Source organism: Cyprinodon variegatus, unplaced genomic scaffold, assembly GCF_000732505.1.
Source record: "Cyprinodon variegatus isolate N-32 unplaced genomic scaffold, C_variegatus-1.0 Scaffold153, whole genome shotgun sequence".
Classification (NCBI taxonomy): Eukaryota; Metazoa; Chordata; class Actinopteri; order Cyprinodontiformes; family Cyprinodontidae; genus Cyprinodon; species Cyprinodon variegatus.
Window position 1 is genome coordinate 540,802 of NW_015150606.1, and position 18,515 is coordinate 559,316.

The 18,515-nt window shown below is 38.9% G+C and overlaps 1 protein-coding gene across 1 annotated transcript in view; it reads right to left on the minus strand.

Annotated features, from left to right (window-relative positions):
• Positions 1 to 8,949: 8,949 nt before the first annotated feature.
• Positions 8,950 to 18,515, minus strand: part of atp7b (ATPase, Cu++ transporting, beta polypeptide) — a 20,241-nt gene continuing 10,675 nt past the window's right edge. The window contains exons 2-20 of the mRNA XM_015377395.1: positions 15,146 to 15,905; positions 14,701 to 14,913; positions 14,294 to 14,619; positions 14,142 to 14,215; positions 13,653 to 13,836; positions 13,316 to 13,549; positions 13,126 to 13,217; positions 12,925 to 13,052; positions 12,697 to 12,851; positions 12,481 to 12,615; positions 12,208 to 12,402; positions 11,950 to 12,132; positions 11,696 to 11,876; positions 11,074 to 11,214; positions 10,859 to 11,001; positions 10,588 to 10,791; positions 10,394 to 10,511; positions 10,202 to 10,304; positions 8,950 to 9,175 (exon numbers count right to left, since the gene is read on the minus strand). Coding sequence (XP_015232881.1) covers positions 8,950 to 9,175; positions 10,202 to 10,304; positions 10,394 to 10,511; positions 10,588 to 10,791; positions 10,859 to 11,001; positions 11,074 to 11,214; positions 11,696 to 11,876; positions 11,950 to 12,132; positions 12,208 to 12,402; positions 12,481 to 12,615; positions 12,697 to 12,851; positions 12,925 to 13,052; positions 13,126 to 13,217; positions 13,316 to 13,549; positions 13,653 to 13,836; positions 14,142 to 14,215; positions 14,294 to 14,619; positions 14,701 to 14,913; positions 15,146 to 15,905 — 3,795 coding nt within the window. The remainder of the gene's footprint in view (positions 9,176 to 10,201; positions 10,305 to 10,393; positions 10,512 to 10,587; positions 10,792 to 10,858; positions 11,002 to 11,073; positions 11,215 to 11,695; positions 11,877 to 11,949; positions 12,133 to 12,207; positions 12,403 to 12,480; positions 12,616 to 12,696; positions 12,852 to 12,924; positions 13,053 to 13,125; positions 13,218 to 13,315; positions 13,550 to 13,652; positions 13,837 to 14,141; positions 14,216 to 14,293; positions 14,620 to 14,700; positions 14,914 to 15,145; positions 15,906 to 18,515) is intronic.

Genomic DNA, 18,515 nt, shown 5'->3' on the forward strand with positions numbered 1-18,515 from the left:
ACATAACTGAGAGTGCGCCTTTTAGTCCGGTGCGCCTTATGGTCGTGAAAATACGGTAGTTTGCTCTGTCCCTCATTGTGCCAGATCTGCAAACCTTTTTGTCCATGTCTATTTTAGAAGGCTTGAGTGTCACTCAGAACTTAGCAGCTTAGCAGGGCAGGCTCAAAGCAGGAAGGGGTTGTCCTTTGTCCCATGCTGCTCACACCTAGGAAAAGGCTGCTTTGGGTGGCTTTCACCTCCAGTCTGGCTCTATAAGTTCTGAAACTCAGAGAAATGTGTTGCAAACAGCCTGTTTTCCAGCAATTCAGTTATGGAATGTCAGTCATCAAGATTTAGCCTTGTTCATTCTGGAGATCTGGGCCTTGATCTCGGGTCTCCATGGTGGTTGCCTTTTCCGATGTGAACCCCTAGGCAGCTTCACGGAAAGAGAGAGAAATCCTCTGTGCAGTAGGTTTTTACTGTTCCCAGCCCTGCAGGAGGCCAGGGGACCCCTCTATGTAGGGGTCCTGCGGAACCAGTTGACTGAAAGGGGGTTGCAGAGCAGAGAAGAGAGGTCTCACAGCTGTTTTATGAATAAAACTGAATCCCCTTCTCCACTGATGATGTTAAGATGAAACATGAACATTGGTACTCAATGTCCAAAATTATTAACATGGTTTATGGCAAAACACCGGACTACTCTGAACATGTCCGATGATGATGCTGACATCATCATCGGACATGTTCAGAGTAGTCAGACAACCAGTTTAACTGAGAACATGTCAAAGCATCGAAATTGTCTCAGAAAAAGTCATAAAACATTTCTTAAAGCTATGTATTAGCATTCTTTAGTGAGTTAAAGATATAAATAAGTAGTTTTAATACATTCATTACATTATTTATGAAAACCCGGATGTATATCTGGTTCCGCATGTGCAAATGAGCCGATCCGTGCTTGATCCGTCACAAGTTAACGGGAGCTAGAATGGTTCTTCGTTCCTACTCTAGGGATGATATGTAGAGCTCCCCCTACAGGTTTGGTACGGGACAGTTCAGCAGATATCAGCACCTTATAGTCTTGTGCAGCTTATACATGAATTTTACCCCTTTTTCTTTTAAATACAATAGATAAATAGACTGAGTGATCGGTTCTTACCTTGATGATTTGTCCCTGTTTGTGTTCATGTTTCTATAGGTTCTAATACAAGGCTCTGGAAATGATTTACTAGAACTTAGAGTTGCTGTAGATTGGTTTATTTAATCAATATTGATTTGTCTTCAGTCATGCCAAGCCATCACTTTAACATGACACATTCCAGGCCTGTCAGGTTCAGTCTGGCTCTATAAATTACCTGCCTTAATTGTTCCCATATGAGTTTCTGGTAGTTCAGCAGTACTGCCAGCAGATGGCGACAAGTCTGATTATGTTAGCTCATCACGCCTGGCGCTGGATTCTGCTAACACTCAAAAACACTAAACACGATCCCAACTGACCCTTCATGTGTAAATCTTTATTTATTTACCATTAAATAGTTTTTGGTCTTTAAAGTATAGGCATATAATGTGACTATGCACCTTTAAGCTAAGCTTCAAAACATAGCTAACAGGCATAATCACATAAATATTGTGATTTATAATTTAGTTTGGGGTGTTATAAAAGCCGAAGATAATCATCAATTATGTCCATGGAAGTTTCTTTATTATTCAGCTATCAGCATATAGAACAGAAGTTGCTGCATGCCTGTATATTGATTTTAATCTGTACATATTTGGTGGTGCATATTGGAGACGATACGAGGTTAAATATAACATTAAACTGGAGGTCCATATAGATCATTAAATTACCATAACTAAAACCAAAGATTGGCAACTAGCCTGTATAGTAATGGAACTTAGAGAATATGGAGCGGAACATTTTTGCAATAAAGGATAGTGTCCCCCCGCAGGCCAGATATGTTTTTTTCTTTATTCTGATACAAGAAATAAGCATTTTTTTGAATCTTCAGATATATTTCTGCTCTTTTGCATGATGTTAATTGAATGTGAGAAATTATCAAAGCATCTCCTCCTGTCATTCTCCTTTTATTCTGTACCCTCTGTTATCAAATATTCATATAAAAAGGTGTCCAGGGATAACATAGAACAGGATTTTTATGAGTTCTGATTTAATAGGTGGTGTAGACAGGAACAGGTCAGAAGCATGTCAAGTTCGCCACTGTAATATATTCAGCTGCATCTATTAAAGAACGGAGGGCAAGACCTTATCATCACAAAGTCGACATGGATCCAATCGAGCCTTAAAGTCCCAAGTCCAAGGGCTGGAACTCAGTGTTAATAGCAAGTGAAATACAGTTGGGTGAAGGCTTATCTGTTTTTACCAACAGGGTGATCTTGCAATCATAATAACCCTTGAAGGGCAAGGAATAAATATGAGTGTCTGTTACAACCTAATTAGTGAAGGGCCTGTGACATGCAGGGACAACAAATGCCCGTGTTGCATAAGATAAGCAATATTTCTAGTGTTGTTAAAGGTGACTTTGCAAGACAAAAATGTATTTTAGTTCTATTTAATGAAACAATATAAGCCTAAATAGCATAATTACCAAGAAGTTTACAGAAATGCAATGAAATCTTGCTTTGTATACACTAGGTGCATAAAAAAAAATACTATATGTTAGGAATCCAGTTTGCGTGGGTTGTGTTTTTCTGTTGTTCTCTCCTTCCACCACCAGGTGGCGCCCCATTCTCATTGGTCCTCCCACACATCTGTGGCTGGTTGGCTCATTACTGAGGACTATTTAAGCGGTGGACTGTCACTACCTTGACGCCAGAGTGTTTGCCAGTTTTGGGTACTCCAGCAAAGCTGAGTTTTGCTGAGTCTAACTGAGTCTTTGTTTTTTTGCCGAGCCTAACCTTGTTTTTTTGTCTTTGCCTTTTTGGCATGAAGCCTTCCTGCAAGCTGGGTGTTTGGCCTTCTTCCCCTGGAAGGATTGTTTGAGTCTCACACTGAGTAGGGGATTAAGCTCCACAAGTTCCGTTCAAGTCCTCCTGGATTCCCAAGTGACAGTCCGCTCAATAGCTCCTCTGGGTCTAACCAAGTCTAAAACCTGTCCGCCCTCCAACAAGTCTCTATCTCCGGATAAACCCACACTAACTGGATTCTGGGAGAAGTCTTCTCAACCAACGTGAGTCCCGTTTTCTCTGTCTCTCCAGTAATCGCTCAAAGTTCCCACGGATCCTGAACCAACCGATAATACTTTCCTTCCCTCTTCCAGTTCCGGTTCACCAGCACACTGAGTTTCCTAAATCCTACCCCTGCTGTCCTTATCAATAAACCTGTTCAAACTTTTACCCTGGTTCTCTGAGTGGTTTACTGCATGTGGGTCAGATCTCTTAAGAAAATCATGACACTATAAAGTTAGTCTAAGTCTAAGTCTTCATATACAGGAAGCAAGGGAGGGTATAGCTAATAACTTTGTAATGTTACCAGATTGCTTTTTTATAGCAATCAACTGCTAAGTGCCTCCATTAAGGGTCCTTATAAAGAAAAAATGAACTATTATGAAATTCTGGTTTTAAAATATGTTATTTAATGATAATTAAGATTTTTTTCATAAATAGACAAGCTCTCAACATAATAAAACCGGTACGCTATATTTCGGACCAAAAAGCTCCAGATCATTTGTTTTGTAGCAAAAAATAACGAAATTGTAAAAAGATCAAATTCAGGTTGAGCTCATTATCTCAAAAAAATGACTTAATTAGACTTAACTGGCACAAAATCGACTTTTCTCAGGATGCAGTAATAGAGAAATCAGAAAACACTGATAAAAAGTAGGCATTCTCTTATGCACTGAAAAATCTACAGCATGAGCGTATAATGTCCATATGGCTGATGCCAGAGATCAGTAAAAGCAGCACAAGTTATACTCAAGTAGAATTGCACCTACTTGAGTATAATGAGCCAACTTGAGAAGGGAATCCTGAGGGACACATGGAGGGATTTGTATAGAGGGAAGTGGAATAGCCCAGTGCAGTGGTAAAGAAAGCATGTCTTCTTTTAGGTATAGGAAAGCTTTTATTTTGTTAATCAACCTTAAATGGTGAATGCTAGACTAGCCAAAAAAAAGGCATTAGGTTACATTTAAATGTTTTCATTTACACGATGAACACATTTTGACTTCCCTTACAGAGTTTATCTTCTTTTCAACCAGTTTACTGCTAGTTGCTTTAAGCAGGATATCAGTCTGAATGTAATCTGCAGTGAAATTACGGCAAAGAGAATTGGCGGGATTGTGTCAGTAATTAAATGAATGCTAAGACTGATAAGTTTTTATACATTTTTTCGTTCACCCAGACTTAAAGCTCATCTGGGGCTACAACAGATTCCTAGCATGTATTTTTTTTCCCCTCCAGATTTCATTGGGCCAAAAGGGGAAGCCATACATCTTCAGCTTGTACAGATGTGGATGACATGAAAGAATATTAGTGTGCCGCAGTCTGAAAATAGCTCCACTTACAGTTTAAGTCCATAAATCCATGGAGCCACTGAGAAGGGCATTAGAGTGGTGGTAGAGTTAGTATCTCTCTCTAATGATGGTATCCATTTATACAAACCCTTTTTTTTTTTTTACATGATTCATCTTGCTGGTAGGCTGAGTGTTATACATTTCTGCCAAGGGCTCAAATGTTGAATTATTTCAAAATCAATACATTTCTGACCTTGTGTTTTCTACAGTAAACCTTGAAACATCCCATGATAGTAATTATAGCCAACATTACTTTAAAAACGGATGGCTCCAGTAAACATCTATTATTAATTGGGCAAAGATTATTGAGCTTATAAGAAGAGGTGGGTAGAGTACCCAACGGTTTTATTCAAGTAAAAGTAGGAAGTAGTCATCCAAGAAATAACTCAGGTAAGAGTAAAGAAGTACTTGTTAAAACTGCTACTCGAGTACTGACTAACCGTTGGCTTGTAACATCTGATTTGATTGTAGGGGAGTGGTGGTGTAGTGATTAGGGCCTTGCGCTTGGGTCCCAGAGCTTCTGAGTTCAAGCCCCACTCCCATGAACTACCACTCTGGGTCCCTGAGCAAGACCCTTAACCCCACACCGCCCTCCCCGAATGCAGAGATGGAATTTAATTGCTTTGTACTTTTGAAAATAAAGTTAATTTTTATTCTTATTATTGATCTAACAGAGCACACTGAGAGAATTTCCTATATCTATCTCTAACAAAAATGTTGTTGCTAACGTCCATGCAGACCAATAGAGATGTGTCTTTACTCCTCACTCCAGAGGTAAGTGATCTATAAAACACAATTATAAAAAAATACAATTAATGAAATTCAATCTGAGAAAGATAGGCTAAATATAAAATATACAATTTGAAAATGTTAAATCTGTTAAAGCTAAAATATGAAAAAAAAGAAGAAAAGTCTACGAAAACAACAAAGTTACTTTTGTTTTCATTTTGTTTGTTGCCCTGGGTTCCTAAGCAGTTGCTTAGATTGCTTTTGCCTTGGGCCGGCCCTGTTAATATACTAATGGTTAAGTTGGAAAAGTCAAATGTGAGCCATGTAGATAAAAAAAAATCTAAGTCGGTCTAACTTTATTTCTGGGACAAAATTCAAAACATATTAGAGTGTCTGTGGAGAAAAACACATTTAAGAATTTATTTGACTTATTTTTAAATATTCAAACCATTAGGTCGACAGCAGACTGACCAATTTCCTCTATCTCCACTCCACTACCAGTTTCAGGCCTGGGGGGGAGCCCTATTCTTTGCTACTGTTCATGCATATCTATCAAAATTAAGCGCGATGTTTCCTGCCGAGGTCTGAGCGCCAAAGACAAAGTACGGTAATTGTATCAATAAATTTCTCCTAATTGTCTTTTCTCTTCATGTGAGTTTTGCAGATTGAAATATAGGATCTGAGAAAGCCCTGGACAGGTTTTCAGACACCCATGGTATTCAGGGGGTCTGTTAACAGAGATATCATTTGTGGTATGATAACACAATCCTGCAAAGACAGCATAAAACCTTAAGCTTACCTGTACAGAAAGGTTTTATCCTTCACAGAGCTGCTGGTTCTGAATCACAAGATTATCTTTCAGCAAAAGCCTTTATTAGTGTGGCATTTTTCTAATATTTGAAGGAGCACATTTATTAAAATGGTTATTTAGACCGACATGTACCAATAAAAATCTGTAATAAACATATAAATGAATGTAGTTTCCTGCAGAGAGGCTTTAAAATGAAACACTGACCTTTACCGATAACATTGGTTTAGAAGTAACATGACTTTTTCCTTACTTTTTGATAAAAGGAAATCCTGCAGTAATTCCTTTAAGTCAAAAGCTTTTACTTCGCAGTCACACAGAGTATGGTAACCAAAAACTTCCATAGACTAAAGGATATGGAGTTCAATTTAAAGTGCAGATGCTTTTCCTCCATTTTTACAAATTCCATTTAAAAAATAAGGGGGTGGAATCAATTAAATTTTCTTTAAAAATAAGAGAATAGTATTAGATACATTTGCGGAGATGAAGTTTATTTTCATGATTTGTTACAATATAGATAAATCAAAAAAGATCCAATTATAATCTCAATCACTGTTTTGGGCTCTCCACTGTTAAGCTGTGTGTGTTTCGCAGTTAACGCAGATATGACAAAGTTGTTAAAATTAAGCGAATATGAGCGAATTGTTAAAATTTTAATAATATATACAACTCTTTTGGGGTCATAATAGAGCATCAATAAAACAATAACTGTCATCTAGATTATTATGTCTTGCAGAAAAGCTTCCGGTGCTTTGATTGGTCCCATCTGTTATACACCAGAGAGAATTGAGCCTTACATCCNATTCCATTTAAAAAATAAGTGTTTGCAATCAATTCAATTTTCTTTAAAAATAAGAGAATAGTATTAGACACATTTGCGGAGATGAAATTTATTTTCATGATTTGTTACAATATAGATAAATAAAAAAAGATCCAATTATAATCTCAATCACTGTTTTGGGCTCTCCACTGTTAAGCTGTGTGTGTGTCGCAGTTAACGCAGATATGACCAAGTTGTTAAAATTGAGCGAATATGAGCGAATTGTTAAAATTTTAATAATATATACAACTCTTTTGGGGTCAAAATAGAGCATCAATAAAACAATAACTGTCATCTAGATTATTATGTCTTGCAGAAAAGCTTCCGGTGCTTTGATTGGTCCCATCTGTTATACACCAGAGAGAATTGAGCCTTACATCCCAGGTTAGTCTGGTAAGTCAGGAATTTTCGGGGGTAGCAACAGGCTTTTATCATACACTGCAAAAATGATCTAGAATACGGTAAGTAAAAATTTCTTAAATTAAGTGTATTTATCCTTATTTTGAGTAGGTAAATGAGATTGTGTGCCAATGGAATGAGTATTTTTACTCTTAAAATAAGATAATTAGATAATATGCACTTGAAATAAGACGATGCAATTGTGTTTTTTTTATTTTAAATATACATTTTCTTGTTCCATTGGCAAAATGTCTATTTTACCTCCTCAATTCAAGAACAAATGTACTTATTTTAAGAAAAAATGACTTATCTAGATTTCAATTTTTTCCAGTGTACCATTATATTCAAACTCAAACCACCTGTTTGTCGTCTATCTATCCATACAAAATGGCTAAAGATAGGACATTTATTTTTGAGTGACAAGACAGTTTCCTGAAAAACCTCCTGAAAGTGACATTTCTTATGTATCTTTGTCTCAAGAATGGGGAAAAAAGACAATATTGATTAAAAAGTGTGACTTTAAGATCTTTTTCAACTGTAGCTATGTACCAAACAACCTTCATTAACTCAAATCCCTACTATTTTTAATAGGGATAAGGGTGTTTTATACCCATATCATAGTTGGGGGTTCATTAAATAACATTGTCAGTGTTGTGGCCTTGTGTCTATTTAATTTCCTTCAAAATAAAAATGCATTTTTTCAACTTTAGACATTTAAGGAAATATTGCTTGAACACATTTAAAAAAGGAAAAGCTAAGAGAATTTTATGTTTTTTGTGTCTTGAATGTTTAAAGGGAACTTGATTGGTGATCTAGCACCACCTAGTGGCTAAAGCTAGACTAACAACTAAAAGCCTTGCTTGGTATAAAAGCAGTAAAGAACTGATATGCAAATTTAAGATTTGTGTTTGCTGGGGGACATGAAACCTACAGAAAAGGATATTAAAAATTTGATTTGAAATTTTTTATTAAAATATTAAGGGATTATCAGAGGATAAAAAGGTATGAACTAAAACAGCAGTTTGGTTGTTTTATTAGCACAAAGCATATTTAAACTTGCCTTTTGTTTTTTTTAGTATGTGTAATAAGTGACATTATGAATGGCCTTCTTGAACTCGTTCTCTGTTCTTCCTGCTAACACGTCAAACTGCTGTAAAAAAAAAATAAAAAATTGCCTATTATGAGGTCTGAGTACAGGATAAGAGTCTTATTAATAAGTCTGCAGTCTACTCACGGTGAATAAGCTCATTCTTCCCAGATAACTATAGAACCAAGAGTGAGAGCTTTTGATTAATGCGTTCCATTAAGTATTCTTGGCATGTCTTTAAATACAAGTAGGGGAACAAAAAAAGAAAAAAAAACTGGCTTTCCCAAATACTCTTTCTGTGCTGGACTTGTCTAAGAGGAGAAAGACAAGGCAGCATTAAAGTCTGAATTTTTTCCTTTTCAACTCATATATTATTCAGACCATCACTGTCACCAGCAGAGTTATCAGAGCGAACTTTGTGCACAACCTGAAGTTGTGGTTCCTCGAAAAAAAAGTAAACCAGGGCAAACAATTTGCGATAAAATATAATTTTGAGTTTACAACCAAATAAAACATATTTACACAAGTACAGTCAAACATTTACAAAGGGAACATTACTGAATTTGTAAACATAAGAACTTATTTCCCTTTTTACATGTTAAATAACATCTGCTGTCGGGGGATCCAGTCGCGAGTAGCCACGATGCTCCTGGGCAACATTACCGGACAGTCTCTGGCCCATCTGCGCTCGAGGAGTGTTGGGGAGCGAAGGGCTGCGCCACTGCCCAACCAGACCCAGATGCGTGCTTATCTGAGATGATCGAAGGCTCCTCATGTGGCCTCTTGCGCGAGATTCATAGAACTCAAAAGATTTCTTTTTATACCTGTAAAAAAAAGGCAGGGTTTTATGATACCATTTACTGATTCTTTTCATATTTTGTCACCAACAAATGTGTTTTATCTGGACTTGATGGAATAGAACAACAAAAACCTGTGAAACATTTAACTTGAAAGAAGATGATGGATATGACCCTTATGTTCCTAATCAATACTTTATACACATCCCCACAGCATAATTCCGCCTCTACCATACATGCAAAAATAAATACAGAAAGATTTGTAATACCTGAATAAATTGTGAATGTATTAAAGGGCTTACAAATGCTCTCCTTGGCTTCACCTTCCTCATACCTGATTGAAAATAGTCAGTTTAGCTATTTTTTTTATGTTTATGCTGCTGTAGGTTTAGTTCGCTGGAGTACATAGGGACCACTTTTTACCATTCTGCTTCATTCCACCTCTGTTCTCCCATTTTGCAGTAATTGTTAGCTCCACCCTTAATTTAATGTTCTCGCTGCTTTTTCTTGTCTTACTAATGCCATCTGGTCTGCTCCTGTTTGGCCGTGTAGTCCCGTTTCTTTTACTGTGTGACTAACTATAATTGTTCATATGGCATGAGATCTGGCTCAGAGCTCGTCTGCCTGACTGTCTTTCCTGGACAGGGCCAACCGTGGAGCTCATTAACAGTTACCTCTTGTATATCTACTTCTATGTCCTTGAACCCCAGACAGGCTTGGCAGAAGGCCGCTCACACTGAGCCAGGTTTTGCTGGAGATTTCTTTCTGTAAAAAAAGAGTTTTTCCTCTCCAATGTTGCTGCATGCATGCTTGGTTTGAAGGATTTCTGAAGAGTCAATGACAAAAAGCATGCGAAAATTGTCTCTTGGAGGAGCATCTTGTGCAAATCAGTGACATGTTGCAATCAGCTGGTTTTGCATCATAAAACAATGTAACCAATCTGACTGTATTATCTCTGTAAAGTGCCTTTAGATGATGTGTTGTGAAATGGCACAATATAAACAAACTGAAATGAATTGCTATAAAACATAAAAGAGTAGAGCTGTGACTCACATCCTTAGTAGCAAAGAAGACAGAACCACCGAAAGGGATGAGGCAGCCATGGCAGCTGAGCCCATCCAAGGCTGCAGGATGAGACCAGCCGGCATGAACACACCTGAACGCAAGAGGAGGCCGTTGGACACGTTTATTGCAGTTCTACTCATTTCGCTCCAGGACACAAACTCTAACAGGCTCAATTCTCACCTGCAGCGACTGGAATACCTAGAAGGTTATAGATGAGCGCAAAGACAAAATTAATCCTGATCCTGCGCACTGTCTTCTTGGAGAGCTCGATGCTGGCCACCACGTCCAGCAGGTCATTCTGCAGTGTGAGAAACATCCAGTTGAGACTTTTTAAAACCAAATAAAATGTTTCTACAATGACAACAGCCACCTACCCGGATCAGGACGATGTCTGCCGCTTCGATGGCCACGTCTGTCCCAGTACCAATGGCAATGCCGACATCAGCGCAGGCCAAGGCAGGCGAGTCATTGACACCGTCGCCAACCATGGCCACTCGAAGGCCTCGATCCTGCAGCTCCTGAACCTTGGCCACCTTATGCGATGGCAACACCTCGGCAAACACCTTCCTGATCCCCACCTGCAGCGACAACAAGCTTTAATTTCCAAACCCATGGCCTGCTGCTATCTCTTGATCAAAGTTCTACCTGTGCTGCTATGGCTTTGGCTGTTCGCCTATTATCTCCAGTTATCATGGCCACCTCAATGCCAATACTGTTCAAGGTGTGCACCGCTAATGCAGATTCAGCTTTCACAGTGTCTGCAATTGCTAGCATGGCACATAAAACACCTGGAAAAAGCGCCAATATTATCCATTTGATGCCAAAAAAGAAACAAAATAGCTTGTTGGTATGGTCCGTACCATCTATGGCCACCAGTATGGCAGACTGCCCTTTGGTTTCATGGCTCGACATGGCGGCATCAACATCTGCTTTGATGTGGTGGCCATTCCTCCTCATCCATTCCCTGTTTCCAATCAGGACGGAGTAAGATGCTTCCTCAGCTAGAAAAAAAGGGACAGAAATAGGAAATTTAAACAAAAATAAGATGAAAGGAAACAGGGGTGTGGAAAAATGCCAAGTCTGCTAAATAAAACACCAGTAATGGCCTTAGAGAAGCTATTTCTGTGGCTTATCAATCTGGAAAGTGGTTGTAAGACCATTTTCAAGCAACTAATGGTCTAATGGTCCCCATCCTAACCAAGTTATCCTGATGACCCGAAAATGACTACAAAACATACAAAGCATGGTGCAAATTTTAGAGGCTCATTAATGGAGAAAAACAGGCAAGTCTTTTTGAGCATTCCAGTTTGTTTGAAAAAAAAAAATAAGAGTTCAGAAGGTTTTCCTTTGCTTGTATGATACTGACTGAAGAGGTGGTTTGATTTTTTAAAACTTGGGTAATAAAAAATATAGTGTAAAGGTTTCAGGGATAGCCAACATAATGAAAAAAGGTAGTTGTCTTTCAGAATCACACAGACTTGCCTAAACAAGAGGGCTCCTCGTTTGATAAAAGGTTGCTCTCCTCTTTCGTTACCCCTGGTAGAAGGAAAAGTTCATTGCTCTGCTGTAGCAGATGTTCCACATTGGACACCCGGCAGCTGATCCCGCATCCAGGAACTGCCTGGAAATCCTGACAGTATCCCAGAACATCCGAGCCCAGTTCCTGTTGAATACACGCTTGTTTTATTTCAATTAAGTCAGTCTTGTCAGTGGTCATAAATTTGCAGGCCTCTTACATCTTTGCAGTATTTAGCTACTGCCATGCCGAGTGGATGCTCACTGCTTGCTTCTGCTGTGCCGACCAGCGCCAGGATCTTTCTCAGAGGCATCCGGGCCATTTCCCAAAGCACCAGCACGCGAGTGACCTTCGGAATCCCGTTTGTTATCGTACCCGTCTTATCAAACATCACTACATTGATCTAAAGAAAAGAGGAAACTCAGAAGGACGGTTTTCTAGGCAGAGAAAGCTTGTTCCCAAAATCTTAATTTATTACCTTGTGTGCCATCTCCAGTGGCTCCCCTCCTTTGATGAGGATCCCATTCTGCGCCCCAACTCCTGTTCCAACCATAACGGCTGTTGGCGTGGCCAACCCCAGGGAGCAGGGACAAGCAATGGATAGAACGGTGATGGATGCCTGGAAGGCGAAGCGGACAATGACTTCCGCCTTGGAGATGTTCTGGTTGTAACCCTGTGTGGAGGCTGAGAGTAAGAGCTCTGCAAGATTTACTTGTCTATAGGCAAGGAAAGTGATCGTAAACAAACGTACTGGAAAGTGCTCCTTCACAATGTCAAAATTGACAAACCCTATGGCCATCCAGGCCACCAGTGTTATAAGGGATGCAATAATAATGAAGGGCACGAAGTAGCCGCTCATTTTGTCAGCAAATTGTTGGATTGGTGCCTGCAGGAAAACAAGTGGAAACACTCAAAACAAACAGGGCTTGTGGATTTATTAATCGCTTGACTGTACAATTTAATGTACCTTCGATGTCTGGGCCTCTTCCACTAGTTTTACTATCTGGGAGAGTGTAGTTTCAGCACCGACGTGAGTGGCCTCCACCAGAAGGGCACCATGACCATTGATGGAGCCTGCCATCACCAAGCTGCCTGGCCTCTTGGTGACAGGCATGGGCTCACCTGACAAAAAAAAATGATGTTGTAATAATGTGGCAAAAACTCTAACTGGCATCTACAGCTGTTTTCTTTTTACCTGTAATTAAGGACTCATCCGCCATAGAGCTCCCCTCAATCACTTTTCCGTCAATAGGAAACTTTCCTCCAGGGACGACTTTCACAACGTCGCCTCGCTGGACCAACTCCACCTCTATCTGATCCTCGCTAAACAAATACATAATTGAAAGTTATCCAGCTCAGTTATCACCCTGCTCTGTTTAATTCTTTAGGGCTTTACCTGACAATGGAGTGATCGGTTCCTAAAGTGACCACAGTGGCATCAGTGGCTTGTAGTGACATTAATTTGACCAAAGCTTCGGAGGTTTTACTCTGAAAATGTTATATGAAAGTTGACTCAATGCAGAACAGGTTCCTGTGATGCAAAAATGATCAAATTGCACAAAAACTAAGAATAAACTTTTTTCTACCTTAGCAATGTGCTCGAGCCATCGTCCAAGAGCGATGAACACAAAGAGCATAGGTGGAGTGTCAAAGAAAGTCATGGGACTCTTGGCGGCTCGTTCTGCCATGGCCACGGCAAGGACCACACAGGAATAGATGTAGGCGATGGAGGTGGCCAAAACAATCAGCACGTCCATATTTGCTGTGCGGTGTTTCAAAGAACGATATGCCTGGATGTAGAAGTATCGACCTCCGAATATCTAAGCAAAGAAACCCCAAAGTTTTGCAGTTGATTACAGCGGTAGAGCAACAGCCGAAGGTATAGAGATAACCTTAAATCCAGAAATGTTTTTTTCCTTGTACCTGCACAGGTGTACATAGTAGGAAAAATGCCAGATTGAGGAGAGAAAGACCTGGCAGAATGTTCTGCTCCTCTGGCATGGCGCCACCATGGTCTTTGTGCTGGATGTCCATGATCATCATGTAGATCATAAGGCCCATGACAGGTAGGCCAAAGACCAGGCTGAGAAGAAAGGAGTTTTTCCACCTAGAGAGAAAAAAAAGGCACAAATGGGGTGCTATTCCTTTACTTCATACGACAGATTTCAAACGTCCTAATCATAGGTCAAGTAAATGTCACTGGGCACAGAGGTGTAGCAAGGGCAAAGTCCACATTCAATTTATGTCCTGTCTGCCACCATCAAAAGATTGTGTCCCGTCCCACTGTCTCTCAGACCCATCTCCTGTCAGCTAACTTTTAAATAAATGCCACTAGTGCACATTTTTTTAAAATCGGAAGATGAGAAACACCCAAGACAAGAATTGAACCCAAGGTCTGCAATAGATACCCACTGACGGATTTCCTCTGAGTGATCCAGGTTGTTTTTGAAACCAGTTTTCTCCAGACTTGTCTCGAATCCAAGGCTCTGCAATCCCAAACACAAGATGGGGTTACTTTTGAAAGCAATGGTGAGCACTAAACCAACACCTTAAAAAGGAAGTACCTGAATTATCCTGACAATATCACGAGCTCCAAGGACCTCTGGGTCAAACTGTATTTGAGCTTTTTTGGTGGCCAGGGCCACTGAAGCTGAGTGGATGCCTTTGGTCGAGGTGAGTTTGGATTCGATTTTGTGCACGCATGACGCACAAGTCATTCCCGTAATCTGCAGATCAAGTTTCCCTTGTGTCACTGCGTTGTCTTCCAACAATTCAGCACCGAAGCCTAAATCCTCTATTAACTGAGACACCCCAGCTGGATCAAGGAGGTTTGGGTCGTACTTCACCTCCGCTTTCCCAGCCATCAGAGACACGAGGACAGAGATGATTCCTGCAAAAAAAAAAAAAACGTGAAGTACAATCATGCTGGTGTCAGAAAGGCAGTTTAAGAAGAGGGAATGCTCAAACTCACCCTTGTGTTTGAGCATGTTTTTCTCAATGTTAGCCACGCAGGAGGCACAGGTCATTCCCGCCACACGGATGAAGCATTTCTGTGCTTTGATTTCAGGGGAGTAAGGGCAGCAGCTTGTACTGGTTACCTGAGATTCAGCACCTTTGCTTGTTTCCGTCTTGCTGGATGAGCATAGGCTTCCAAAGTCTTGTTTTTCTTGAATATGAGGAGGCTCTGATATAGAAACAGATATAGGATTTTTGATGCATAAAACAACATTAACTACCAAATGAGTAAATAATTTATTTAGTTATCAATAAAAGTGTTAATAATGACCTCTGTCCCTCTATTTAACCTTATCATACTTCCTTTTATTCATTATTCCCCAGAACTGTCTTCCTGTTTTGCCTCAGAACTCATTTTGTTTTGAGGAGAACCTCACTCCATGGTAGATAACATATCTTACCTTTTAGTGATGCGTCAAAGCCCATTTCTTCTATAGCTGCCCTAACATGCTCTGCATCGGTCAGACTGGGGTCAAAGCTTATTGTTCCCTTATCTTCCTTCAAAGACACTATTACAGACTTGACTCCGACCATTTGACAGATCCTGCCCTCTATGGACTGCACACAGGACCTACAAGTCATCCCTCCAATCCAGACATTAACAATATGAATGGGTCCATTCAAGTCACTCTGCCAGCAGCTTAGGTCTCCATCAAACGACTCCTCAGGGAAGAGAGTAGCATCAAACCCCATATCTTCGATCTTATCTCTTAGATCATGTTGCGTAACCAGGAGAGGCTGATATACAATCAGGGCAACTCCATCCTGAAGAGACACCTGGATGTAGGAGACCCCTTGCATCTCTCCAACTTGTCCCTCAATGGCCTGGACGCAGGACTGGCAGCGCATCCCGTCCACTTTGATCCGTATAGCTGCTTCAACTCTACATCCCAGAGTCTGTAGCTGTAGAGAAATCTCTTTGGTAGTGGTAAATGAGGCATCGTACTCCACCTGGAGTAAACTATCCGCCACAGTCCAGATGATGGCAGAGACTCCCTTAAGGTGGCTGAGTGTGGATTCCACATCTTGTGGTCCACAGGTGAGTCCCAAAAGTTTGAAACTTGCTCTGGAGATAGGTTTGGTTGATAGGAGTTCACTCTGGCTGCCATATTCATATGCCAGGTTATCAAAGCCTGTTTGGTCGACAGCAGGGCCATTCCTCTGAAAAGGAGACAGCAAGGTGCATTAGTTCCTACTTATTTATTTCTGAAAACTAATTGAAATTCATTAACGAGGACACAAAGGCTAAGTTTGCATATGTTAAGGTTAATTACAACATCCATCGCAATAATTTAATCAGAGAAATCCTTTTGTTTTGATTAAACACTATCAAACCTCAAATTTACATTTTATGAACAATGAACAATACATTTAAATACCTTCTTTTGACAGGCCTGCTTAAGCTTTTAGTTTGATTTAGCTTAATTTAGTTTACTTTAATTTAAACTAGCTTTCAGGAGATTTTTTTCTTATCAAAATGTACCCATCATAGTTATTTTAATCTATTGTAGTTTCCCGAAACTTAAGTTAGCCAATTTCTCTAACCTTAGTTTTGTTTCAGTTGTGTAGATTATAATAGTTGTGTGAATGCTGTAAGCATTAGAGTGTTTATGTATGTGCTGCATTTCTAAACAGTTCTTAACAGGTTTTTATTTCCTAATTAATAATCAGCCATGATTCTGCCATTTGTTTCACCCCGTTTCCTCTGTTTTGAAGAAGGCCATTAAGCTTTTCTTTCTGCTCATTCCCAATACTTTAGCAAAGTTTTTACTTCCAACTTCAGCTTATTTCTGGATTAATTTTATTACCATATATTACATGACTTCAACTTTGAAACACTTTAATCAAGCTTCTTATGTAGCACTAATCTGATCATTCAATATAACATTCTTCAACACTTTAGTCCTTATCCTTAAACGACTCCTTTTTTTCTGACACAAGATAAAATTCAGGTTTTTCTTGCCATTGTTTTTGCCATTTCTACTAATTTATTAGATTTCAGCCTATGTTGGGATCTTATACTTGATTCTGCTCTCTTTCTGGACATGCATTACACTTTTAGATTTGCCGTTATGTCATGTTTCTGCTGTTGGCTTCCATTATTTTTAGCAAAGTAATTAAGCGTTTTTGTTTTCTGCCATTTCATACCATTTAAACAGTTTTTGCTTTAAATTTCAGCTTGTTTCTGCTATTTCACCTATACAGCTTACAGTTTAGCATACAGCGTTCACACTGCATTTTCGCAGGAAATGCAACTTTTTCTAGTTTATCTTAGTTTATCCTACTTAAACATTTAAACAACTCATTTTATTCTGTGATTTTTTTTTTGCTAATACATAGTATACATGGATGTAATTTATGTTTGTATGTAGTCCTGGATATTATTTTAAGAATTTCCTGCATATTTGTCTCAGTCCTGCTTTCATGTCTAAAACCTGTGTGACACCCTCCCTGTGTTTTATGAGAGTATTATATCTGTCTGTAAGTAATATACAATAATTTTATGAAAACAAAGCAGAAAATGAAGCACAATGAATATTTCTTATGACTTGGGTTCTTATGTGATGGAACAACATAAACTATGTTGCTATTTTGGAACTGGGAGAAATATCTGACAAAGTAAAATCTGAGAATAGTGCCAGATTTACTTTTATTTCCTGAGAAAAGAATCCAGTGCAAAAAATATCTTAGAAGAAAAAAATAATATTATGTATTATTTACTGCCGTATAAACATGAAGGACGTGTTGTTACAGGTTTTTTCCCTTCACTTACTATCAATTGAGTGTATTTTTTAATTATTATAAAAAAAATAGTTTCAAGTATAATGGACCAGAAATATAACATGTCTGGTAAAATGCAGCCATCAGCACTATGTAAAATTGTCTTTTCTAGTACAGCAGTGCTAGTTTGGGGGATAATAGCCTCGTGATCAGCCCGACCCATAAGCCTGATGGCGTGACTCTGCTTAGACTGAAAGGAAAAGTCAACCCCTATTATGAGTCCCAGGTATGGAGTTCCAGGATGGCCTCATGTAGCTGTGGTTTGGATTAACTTTTTTTATTTAATTTTTTTCCTGAGCAACGCTTTCACCATGATAAGCTTTGCTTTTTATTTGAAGAATATGTTTTATGGGGATTTTAATCCATGTGAATTCCCTAAATAATGAACTATGGTAGAATTAATGGTAGTTTTAGTATAATTCATATTCTAATTCCAATCAGAATTCAAGTTGAGGAATCAAAAAAAAAAATATATATATATATATAATTCATTTCTTTAAAAGGACAAAGAGATTTTATTTTATATGTCTCTCTTTTTTATTTCTGTTGGTTCTGTTAACACTGATTGAATTATATTCTGCATTGTACAAAGAAGCTCCTGGGTTTTAATTGAAGCCATGTTTTTTTTTTTTTTTTTTTTTTTTTACACAAAGTATGAATCTTCTCTTTGGGTGTCTCTTTCTGGGTACTCTGCCTTCCTCCCACAGTCCATTAACATTCCTGTAAGGTTAGTCGATTCCTCTGCATAGGCTTGTAAGTGTGAATGTGTGTGTATGATTTGCCAAAAACAAAAAACTTAAACAAAATCCCTCTTTTTAATATAGAAGCAGATATATAATATCTGCCATTTAGGCAGAAGTGGGAAAAGTTGTATCCTTAGTCCCAGGAAAACATCACTAATGGATAATCAGTGTACTGCAAACACAACAATAATCATTCAATTCAGTTTATTTATATAGAGTCAATCCACATGTCATCTCAAGACACTTT